Source organism: Heteronotia binoei, chromosome 7 (genome assembly GCF_032191835.1).
Source record: "Heteronotia binoei isolate CCM8104 ecotype False Entrance Well chromosome 7, APGP_CSIRO_Hbin_v1, whole genome shotgun sequence".
NCBI lineage: Eukaryota > Metazoa > Chordata > Lepidosauria > Squamata > Gekkonidae > Heteronotia > Heteronotia binoei.
The window spans coordinates 107,152,276-107,163,212 of record NC_083229.1 but is presented as its reverse complement, the minus strand read 5'-3'; the positions used below and the strand labels follow the sequence as shown (position 1 = coordinate 107,163,212).

Below are 10,937 nucleotides of genomic sequence, written 5' to 3'. Positions count from 1 at the left end.
AATAATACGCTGTGGCTAATAGTCACTGATGAACTCTTCCCCCTTTAACAGAATCCCGAGGTGAACAGATTATAGTCTGTGCAGTTTTTCCCTAGCACTGAATTGAACGTCAAGATGCGGTTACCAGCGCAGGAAACGCACGCTTGGCAGAAAAGGGGCACCCTACAGATGGCAAAACAGCTGGCGGTGGGGAAGGGGGAGTGCGCTGGCGAGCCTCTGGCTGGGCAGGGCTGTCCTTTTAGTACCCCACCCACATTCACCTTTCTTAAACAGGGTTCCCTAACCGAGCAGACCCGAGTCTTTCTCCAGAGCCTCTCCCTCCATTACATCACCCAAGGACCGGAGGCGGGACGGGAATGGAAAGGGGGCGGGGTTTGAAAGGAAAGGGGCGGAGCCTCCGACCCAATAAAAGAGCCCGGCGAAGCCGCCCCTGTTTCTCTGCTGCTGCCGGTGTTGCGAGCGAGCGGGAGCGCGGCTGCGCGGGTGTGGCGGCGGCCGTCGTCGAAGGGGCCAGTGAGTGGTGGGTGTGAGCCGAGCTGCAGCCATGCGTGAGATTGTGCACATCCAGGCCGGCCAGTGTGGGAACCAGATCGGCGCCAAGGTACCTGGGGGCTCAGGGACTCGAGGGGGGTGGCGCCTCTGCGGTTGCGGGGATAGGGGCTAGGCTAGCCATTGTGCGGGTTCGCCTTTGGGTAATCAGTGGTCATTAATAGGTGCAAAGCTGTTGAGCTTGCCTTGCTGCTTGAGTGTGCCTTCTTTATCATTTGTTTCTTCCTCGAGCTGTTTTGTAAAGGGGAGAGGGGGGGAACCATGTCAATGCAGCCTTTTCTTTTGTTCCTCGGTCTCTGCAGGGATGCGGGTCAGGTGTGGTACTCGGACTGCACCCGAAAAAGGCAATGGAAGCTGGCGGCACGCGATAGCTCGAAAAGGGGGCTTTGTGTGAGCGGTGACAATTGCTACAGTCTTTGCCCGACGGCAGGAGACAATCCACTGACCCCAGCTAGGATGTTGAGAGCAGGGTGGTCGGACTGCCTCGCCTAGACAAAGTAGGGGGGGGGGGGTTGCTCTTAAGTCCCGACCACGCCCTCCTGCATGTTCTGCTACAGAGGGAGAGAGTTTTCTATAGGTGCACCAAGCCTGCAAATAAATCTATTTGCTGCTATTGTTTTCAACTTTAAGATATTTGCATGTATGAGGTTCCCATGGCTTTCCGGATAATGTTAGTAAGTGGTCTTCCAGTCCTCTTACAACATTAAGAAATACTGTAACTGTATTGTGTACGGTGGCTGCTTCTTGCTACATTTCATTTCTCGAGGGTTTTTTAGCCTCTTGCTGTAGGGTAGCAGCCCGTATTGGGGCTAAGGCGTGTAATGATCTTTTGTCAGCCTATACCAGACAATGTTAAGCAACGTTTAAATCAAAGGGTTTATTATATAAGTTAGTCTTCTGGAGGCTTTGGTGTAGAAGAGTGGTGAGGGGTGTTTGCTTTAGAAAGGGATGGCAATTATAGCCTTGAGGATCCAGCTATTGTAGGAGAATTGCCTTTTCCAAGATGTCTTTGGGAGGCACCCTGCTGTCTCCAGTTGCTAGCCCTCTCCTCCCAAGCGAATGGAGCTGCTCTTTCAGTCTTCTACTACCGTGCATTTTGTGCAAAAGTAGCCCAGGACCCTTATCTCGGGCAATCTTCTGTTCTGAAAATGTTCCAGACCTCTCAAGAGATGATCTTGGCTCACATTAAAATGAGGGTTTCTTTCTTGGAGGTCTAAAATACCCTCTTGGCACTAATTGGGTGGTGGAAAAGCAGGCTTCTCCCGTTGCTTTGCTAAGAAAATGATGGTTCTCATCCAGTCTTGTGATTGAGAGAGGGGGCCAGGAGGAAGAAGACCTTGCTGATCCCACTAGTGTGGAGATTAAGGGCATTTAAACACTCCAGTTGCCATTTCTTCTTCCCTCCCTGCAACTGGGTGTTACCATGGGAAAGATGCAGCTCCGCGGCTGTCTCAGCTCTAGTGGTGCGCAAGTGTTCAGAAAATATTTTTAGCCTGATGGTCTGATATTTAAGTGCTGAACATCTCTATTGATTAGTGTGCAGATGAGAATGGGGAGCTGCCTATCGCCAACCATGTCTTTCTATTGTTCCCCCTTTGCCATTTCTTTGTTCGAAGAGAGCCCCCTAGTTCAGCAGAGCCGTGAGGAAAGGTGCCTGTGGTTTGAATTGCAGCTTTCTTTGGGGAAGCCTGCTGCACAGATAGCAAAATTTAGACGAGGCGTGCTATCCGCAGCATGTGTTGGGTGGGCTTCTTTGGCATTTCAGCAGCAGTTGTTATAGCTCTCCATAATCCCATTCCAGTTCTGGGAGGTCATCAGCGACGAGCACGGCATTGACCCTACCGGCAGCTACCACGGAGACAGTGACCTTCAGCTAGAGAGGATCAACGTCTACTACAATGAAGCCACTGGTAACTTGTTTAAAAACCCTGAAGATAAAATTCTGCAAAACAAAAAAGTAGTGGGCTTGATGTTACAGCCTCAGATCATTGCATGCTGAATTGCTGACAGGGCAGCCCCATTAAAGAGTTGTGGGAAATTCTTCACAGAGCCCTCCTGCCTGCTTAAAATTCAGGCCCTTTGATTCATTAGCATGTCCCCTTTAAATCAGCACCTCCCCCTTCTTTTATCTGTCTGGAGAGTAGCTGAGTGTCTCCAGTGAATAGTAATGAGGTTGCCAAGACTACAGGAGCTGCCTTGCTCCTTTTTAAAAAAAAATTCTCTGACAACAGGACTGTGATGCTGGCTTTTGTTTCTTTCCACAGGTAACAAATTTGTACCCCGTGCCATCCTGGTGGATTTGGAGCCAGGCACGATGGATTCAGTCAGGTCTGGACCTTTTGGCCAGATCTTTAGACCTGACAACTTTGTCTTTGGTATGTACTTTTTGGTTTAGGTGTTGTGCAATGACAAAGTGACCCTTAAATACTGTGGTTGAGTGTCTGGAGAGACAACCAGCTTGATCTGTCAGGGGTAGCCAAACTTGATTAACATAAGAGCCACATAGAATAAGTGTCAGATGTTTGAGAGCTGCAAGACATTAATGTCAGATGTTTGAGGGAAGAAAGGAAGGCAAATAGATGGGGGGAGGAAGAGGTGGAAAGAAAGCGACTTTAACTTTAAGTGCATTCTGCAAGTCACTAGCTGGCTTAGCTTGGAGAAGTGATTTAAAGAGAGAAATGTTTTCTCCAAGCCAACTGATAGGGGTGGTGGGCACTTTGAGAGCCACACAATATGTGTGAAAGAGCCACATGTGGTTCCTGAGCCACAGTTTGGCCACCCATGATCTAGTAGATACAGTGTTGGACCTAACCAGAGAAACCTATTTTCAGATCTTCACGTGGACCTTGAAGTAGCCACAGGGTGGGGCTTGTGCTTTCATGAGGTTATGGGTATATCATTCCATGCATGTTGCTCTGAGTTTGTTGGATCGGGGAAGGAAGGGGAAATAGTTTGACACAAAATGTGGTTCTGGTTTTGGGAGGGGCTGGGTGCATTCATTCTATTAAGGGAAGTGGTCTTATAGGACATGAAGTTAGGTGATACCTTTATTGGACCTCCTGATGCTCAAAGTCCCAGAGCTATCAAGTTAGCAATGGTTTTCCATCACAAGCATTCAAAGCATGAACATATGCATGGGACAACTCTAACCTGGTAAGTTGACTGTTCTTTGAAACAAAGAAAGGTAAGTTTATTAGCTGAGGTCTACCATTATTTTTATCCTTCTGTTTCTAAACAAGTCAGTTGTCATTTGGCGAACACCATTCTCATCGCGTGCCTGGAGGAATGTAGCTATTTAGCAGAATGCCTTCAGAACTGAAACCCTTTTATAAGAACTCAGATTTTAAAATATGATCCTCATTTTAGCAGGGCCTGTCTCAATTGCCCATCATGCTTTTTATTTACTATTTCTGGGGCAATAGTTTTGCTCAGATTTGCTCAGTTTCCAGTTCCTTGTAATTTTCCATTTTTGAAGGGTTCAACACCTTTTGTTTCAACTGAACGTTAAGAACTGAGCCTAGCTCTTCTCCGATCTGTTTCTTTTTACCTCCTGTAGTTTTTCTCATCACCTGCACACAAATCAGAATAAACAGACATGTCCTGAAAAAAACAGATGTGTTCATTGCCTACATTATGGGTGTCTATATAAGAATTCTCAGTTTGTTTCTTGTATAGCTTTTAGGATAGGGATAAGATGCCTGGAGAAAATTGTGCTGGATTTGAATAAACATGTCCAGAGTAGCAGTTGAAGGAACAGCTCTTGCATGTATCCTGAAGTGACATGGGTGAGCCATTCCTGTACTTGTATGTCATCAGGTACCTTATGGATAACATCATGAAAGATGATCTTTTCGCCATGAAACAAACACAGGTTAAACCAGAAAAGTAAAGACTGAATTTTGCTTATGTTCAGACCCTAGAGCAGGGGTGTCAAACATGCAGCCCAGGGGCCAAATTAGGCCCCTGGAGGACTTCTATCAGGCCCTCAAGTGACTGGCTGTCATCTGCTTCCTTCTCTCTCTCTTGCTTCCTTTTGCATAACAGCTTGTTTTGCAAGGCTTGCTCAATCGCACAGAAGCTACAGAGCAAAGCCTCTATTTCTCCATAGGCTGAGGCTCCTCCCTTGGGGAGGAAGGGGGGAGAAGGCAGAACTTGTTTTGCCAGGCTCTCTCAATCGTGGAGCTACAGAGCTAAGCCTCCCTTCTATTTGCTGAGGCTCCTTTCCCTCCTAGTCCCCTGGGGAAAGAAGGAAAGAGCCAGAACTTCTTTTGCCCAGTTCCCTGGATCCCATGGGAGAAATACAAAGAAAGCACCTTTAAGACCAACAAATGCTAAAGTTTTAAGCATGTTTTAAGGGTTTTTTTAAAAATTAGTTGTGTTTATGTCTTTTATAAAGTTTATATCTCTGCTTTCTAATCTTAAATAGGTACACACAAGGCCCAGCCCAACATGACCCGACCCGACAAGGTCTCATTTATGCCAGATCTGGCCCTCATAACAAATGAGTTTGACACCCCTGCCCTAGAGAATGGTTTTAGATTACTTTGAGGGAGGGAGGTGTCAGGAGTAGCATATCCCATGTTCTTCAGACTAGGTAAAACATTATTCACTTGCAACCCCCAACCCCAGTCAGCATAATCCAGGTGCTCCTCCTCCTTACTAGCATATGCTTTTCTACAGCCCCTTGAACTTCAGGTGAATCTTTATAGAGGAAATCAACCTGTCCCCACCCTGGGGTACTTGCTGAAGACTGTTTCTCCAATTGGGCAGGGGCATCTTCTTTCTGGAAGAGGCTGCGCTGCACAATGTCACCCTAACATCCCTGGAGTATTTGTGTTTTATTCATTATTTTCATCCTAACTACCTCCATCAGGGAATCAAGGAGGCACAAAATCATTCCAAGGCCAAGTCTATACTTGCATGGTTGGTACACTGTAAGCCTTTCAGAAATACCCTGATAAACGTCATGCAAACATCAACCCTTGTGTTAACGATCCCAGGTGGAAAGCTGTGCTTTAGAAATTCCCCAACCTAAACCATGTTTTAGGTTTATAAGAAGTGCCCTGCTGGATAAGGCCAGTGCTCATCTAATCCTATTTTGCATAGCTGCCAACTAGTTGCTGTCGAGGACTGATACAGAGACTGAGACTTCCTCCTGCTGTTGCTTCTTGCCACTGGTCTGGTTAATTGCCTCTGAATGTCAGGGTCCCCTTTAGACATCATGCCTAGAGATGGGCATGAACTGGCTCACAGTCATTTCTGCAGAAGGCACTTTCCTGAGGCACCTTTGGGGGTGGGGTGGGGGAGTAACTCAGACCCCTTAAACCAAATCCTCACCAAACATGGAGGGAAGGTAGAAGACAGCCAGAAACCCCTGGGGAGTTTAGTGTCTCTAACACACAGTGGGCATTCTACTGCCTCACAAACCAGACTGATTTGGAAGGCAGCTAAAAATCCATGACACTCCATGGTTTGCAAATTGGGCATGTCCCAAGCCAAACTACATTATCCTGGTTAATTCCCATCCCTAAGTATGGTTAGTAGTCATTGATGGGCCCATTCTCCATGAATCCTTACATTCCTGTTTGTAAGCCATATTCCGTATTAATACGGTGTAGTATCATCTCAGAAGGTTTCAGACTGTGAGCTGAACCATAAAATTCTATCTTCAAAAGATGTTTACTGTACGTGAACTCAAGCAAGAGAAATACCATCTGATGATCCTGCATTTTTCTCCTTGCTCTAGGCCAGAGTGGTGCTGGGAACAACTGGGCCAAGGGCCACTACACAGAGGGAGCTGAGCTAGTAGACTCTGTGTTGGATGTGGTAAGGAAGGAGTCTGAGAGCTGCGACTGCCTGCAAGGCTTCCAGCTGACCCATTCCCTGGGTGGCGGCACTGGATCCGGCATGGGAACGCTTCTCATCAGCAAGATTAGGGAGGAGTACCCAGATCGCATCATGAACACGTTCAGCGTCATGCCGTCTCCCAAGGTTTCAGACACAGTGGTTGAGCCGTACAATGCCACCCTTTCGGTCCATCAGCTGGTGGAGAACACAGATGAAACCTACTGCATCGACAACGAGGCCTTGTATGACATCTGCTTCCGCACCCTGAAACTGACAACTCCTACCTACGGGGATCTCAACCATTTGGTCTCTGCCACCATGAGCGGGGTGACCACCTGCCTCCGGTTTCCTGGCCAACTGAATGCTGACCTTCGTAAACTGGCAGTCAACATGGTCCCTTTCCCTCGCCTACACTTCTTCATGCCCGGCTTTGCTCCCCTCACTAGCCGTGGCAGCCAGCAATACCGTGCCCTGACGGTGCCAGAGCTCACCCAGCAGATGTTTGATTCCAAAAACATGATGGCAGCCTGCGACCCACGCCACGGCCGCTATCTTACGGTGGCCGCCATTTTCCGGGGCAGGATGTCCATGAAGGAAGTGGATGAGCAGATGCTCAACGTCCAGAACAAAAACAGCAGCTACTTTGTGGAATGGATCCCCAACAACGTGAAGACGGCCGTCTGTGACATTCCACCGCGGGGCCTCAAAATGTCCGCCACGTTCATTGGCAACAGCACCGCCATCCAGGAGCTGTTCAAGAGAATCTCAGAGCAGTTCACGGCCATGTTCAGGCGCAAGGCCTTCTTGCACTGGTACACCGGCGAGGGCATGGATGAGATGGAGTTCACGGAGGCCGAGAGCAATATGAATGACCTGGTCTCCGAATACCAGCAATATCAAGATGCCACAGCTGATGAGCAAGGTGAATTTGAAGAGGAAGGAGAGGAGGATGAGGCTTAGGACTGGAGTAGTTTCAATGCAATTGGACTAATGTTCAGAGTGAGATCTGTTCAGCTGTACTGATGCATGCTTTCCCATTATTCTTGGTGCTGTTCACTGTTGCCTCTGTCAGCAGTTTTTGTGACCTTGCCTCTTTATGTAACAGTAGTTGCAAAAACCTTCTGAAAAAAAGTCTTGTGTCTAAATGTCTGATCTCAAACATAAAAGGCATTTGTGTTTCACAACTGTGTCCAGATTCTTTTCTTCTCTCATAAAACTACAGAGCAGCGCTGGAGTGAATTCAAGGGATGCCAGAAAACTGATTATTAAGTTACTTCTGCCTCTGTGTAAACGTGATCATGCCAGCAAGTAAGTAGGCAGTTGTTTTGAAGAAATTTCTAAGCCTTGTGGGTTGCGTGCCTCTCTCCCTGTTCATAGCAATCCTTACTGAAAATGCCTTTTTTGAAAAGCTGGGCAAGTTAACAAGCCTCATTGTATTTCTTGATCAAATTTATTTAGTGGCAGACAAATAGGTCTTGAGATTGAAGATTTATTGTCTTCAAGCAAACTAGACAAGGAAGAAGTGGGCTTCAAAAGCCATATGCTTAGATCTACAATTACATGGTTGAAAGGTTTCTAAGGATGTAAACTTCCTTTTTAAAAAAGTATTTATTTGGTTTTTCCAGTTTATTACTGAAGCTATTGCTTCTAGTTCAGTCGTTTTCTGAGTTCATTGAAAAACACACACCTGTTGCTAACTCCTACCTGATAGGGAAGATGCAAATTTGTGACTTTTTTTTAGACAGAATAGCAATGGCCAACCAAGAAACTGTGACATGGTGAACAAATCAGTAGATAAAATGCTGCTGCTTAGGCTAGACATAGGGCTATTTGTATCAGCCATGTATAGGAGGGGAGCATTGAGTCATCCCTTCATCCATATCTTCTGTATAACAGTGCCAGTATGGGAGGTTTCCTTTCTTCTTAAAGGTAAACTACCTATCGCAATAGTGATGTGACCCTTACAGGCACTTGAGTATATTTTGGAAGCTGGGCTTCTTCTGTGGCTGATTGTATCTTGTGTGCATTATCCAGGAAATGCAGATGTTGTCTAGAAGCAGCCAGGTATGGAAAGAGCTTTGTTTTTTCACTTCTTCCCCCCACCATACAGTGACATACACCTTCCATGGAAAAGAGTGTAGCCCTGGTTTCTCCCATCAACCCCAGATGAGGGAAGAAATGATGGGACCTGGGTTGGTGAATGAAGCCCAGAGTAGGGGTGTCAAGTAGTGTTGCATCCAACTCACTGTCTTCCTCAAATCCTAACAAAGAGAGAATTATTAGTAGGCAAAATAACTTTGAAACAGCTCCCCAGACCCTTTAGGCACTTCCTCCTCATCACAAATAGAATGCAAAATACTAATAGGAGGTTGGATCTAACCAGTTCTTCTGGTGGAGCGGGGGTGGGGAGAGGATGGACCAACAAACTCTGTGCTAATGATTATGGGGTTGGGGGCTGGAGGTTGGGGGAAGGATGGTGGCTCAGTGGTAGAGCATCTGCTTGGGAAGCAGAAGGTCCCAGGTTCAATCCCCGGCATCTCCAAAACAGGGTCCAGGCAAATAGGTGTGAAAAACCTCAGCTTGAGACCCTGGAGAAAGAGCCGCTGCCAATCTGAGAAGATAATACTGACTTTGATGGACCAAAGATCTGATTCAGTATAAGGCAGATTCATATCTTCATATCTAAAGAAGTGATGTTGAATTACAAAGCTTGCTGGATGCAGCCTAGGGTTTATGCTACAAGGAGGGGTGGGTCTAACGTAGGGCACACATGAGAAATGGGACAATACAATTTAAAGGTGGAACAACAGAGCAGGTCTCAGACTTGATATTTCTTAAAAATTGGCTGGCTGTGGTGATGCTGCTTCTCTTACCTTGGAAAGCTCTTGGCTTTCACCCAGCCCCTGTGTCCTCTGCACAGAACACTCCTGCTTCTCTTCAGATCCTTTCTGTTTCCATTCTCTTTTTTACCTCTTACACTTCCTATAGCTCACCCTCAGACAAAAATCAGCTTTCCTCAGAATCCCCAGCAGAGAGCCAATTCTGCATAGTTACAGGAATTATAATACAGAATATTTTCTCCCCAATATTGCATATCTAATAAATCAGATTATTTGAAACTAGTCTCTTGTCTAGATGTTTCTTAAGCCCCAGCCAGCTGCTGTTCTCAGGTTTTCAACAATGAGGAGCTCTGACAAAGGTTTCTAGTATGACTACTGGATATAGTAGTAACCAATCCAACAAAAAGTACCAAGTACAGGCCTCCAACGTAGCATGTAAAAAAAATTACATCATTATAGAGATTTATTTCACATTGCTGACACCAAAATTTAAATACTAAGAAATCAGAGATAATCACATTTTACAGAGTATCAGTTCAAATAAATGCACAATAAATTGATAATTTAAAAATCCATGTTGGAAGTAAGGTTGTAAATCTTTGTAATAATCAGCTAAGAGGTGTTGAGGGGACAGGCTGCCAGCTGTAATCCCATTTCAAAGTTTTCTTCAAGGCCAATCTCACCTTTCAATCGCACATCAATAGCTTTCACATTTCTATAGCATATGGAGGCTATCATCACATTTATATATATGAAATCTTGGAATTCTTCTGTGAATATAATGTGCCTGGATTGTGAACATAAATTATGCACTTGAACAACAAAGTTGTAAGGCAGAGACCAAGACACAAAAAAAACCCTTTTATGTTTCCTAATTTCCTAACAAAAGAGAGTCCATCAAAGGTATGCCTCTAAAAGGCACACTGGGTTACTGGGGTTTTGCATCCAGTGCTTTCAAACAGGGCTTCTAAAAGATTGGTTGAGCTTCGGAGTTTAGTGAGAGAGACTGAGGGGGAATGGGTGAGAACCCCTGCAGTCTTGAGTTTTTTGAGAAAGAATTTACAAGCAATGAAGGTGGTATGCCATAGTATCCTACTGCTATTGAAATCCTCACAGACTCAGGTAAGCACTTATTTCAACCCTAAAACACCTTTAAACAAATTAGAAAGCTAGCAGGGGGAAGGGATATACAATATTTTGCAAGGAATGCCATATGTACAATTATCTCTGCCAACTGGGCAAAAATTATAGTTATGTGCTCGATGCATGAAGCTCTTGGCTCTCAAGGGACAGTTTTGTTCCCTTGAGGCTTGGGTTGCTGAGGGAAAGAGGATTATGTGAATGAGATCTTCAGGGACCTATTAACGAGCTAGTTTGATGTAGTGGTATAGTGGAGTCATATCTGGGAGAACTGGGTTTGATTTCTCACTTTTCCACATGCAATTGATGGCTTGACCTTGTGACAGTTATAACTCTGTCACAGCTTGTTCTCTCGAGCAGTTTCAGTCACAGCTCTCTCAGCCCCACCTACTTCACAGGGTATCTGTTGTGGGGAGGGGGGAGGGAAAGGAGGTTGTAAGTTACTCAGACTCCAATAAATCCAATCTCTTCTTCTCTATTAGAACAGTTCTGCTCTTCTGCTGTCAGGGAGACTGGGAGGCCAGGACGATCCAGGACCTCAAAAGTAGCTTTCTCACAACT

The 10,937-nt window shown here is 45.7% G+C and overlaps 1 protein-coding gene across 1 annotated transcript; it reads left to right on the top strand.

Annotated features, from left to right (window-relative positions):
* Nucleotides 1–408: 408 nt before the first annotated feature.
* LOC132575406 (tubulin beta-2 chain) lies at nucleotides 409–7,580 on the top strand. The gene is made up of 4 exons (XM_060244166.1): nucleotides 409–601; nucleotides 2,351–2,459; nucleotides 2,814–2,924; nucleotides 6,296–7,580. Exons 1-4 carry the CDS (start codon nucleotides 545–547, stop codon nucleotides 7,354–7,356), a joined length of 1,338 nt encoding a protein of 445 aa, XP_060100149.1. The 5' UTR covers nucleotides 409–544; the 3' UTR covers nucleotides 7,357–7,580.
* The last annotated feature ends 3,357 nt before the right edge of the window (nucleotides 7,581–10,937 follow it).

Coding starts and splice junctions, on each gene's coding strand:
- LOC132575406 (XM_060244166.1), top strand. CDS start 545: ATGCGTGAGATTGTGCACATCCAGGCCGGCCAGTGTGGGAACCAGATC. Junction 602..2,350: donor GGAACCAGATCGGCGCCAAG/GTACCTGGGGGC, acceptor ATCCCATTCCAG/TTCTGGGAGGTCATCAGCGA. Junction 2,460..2,813: donor CTACTACAATGAAGCCACTG/GTAACTTGTTTA, acceptor TTCTTTCCACAG/GTAACAAATTTGTACCCCGT.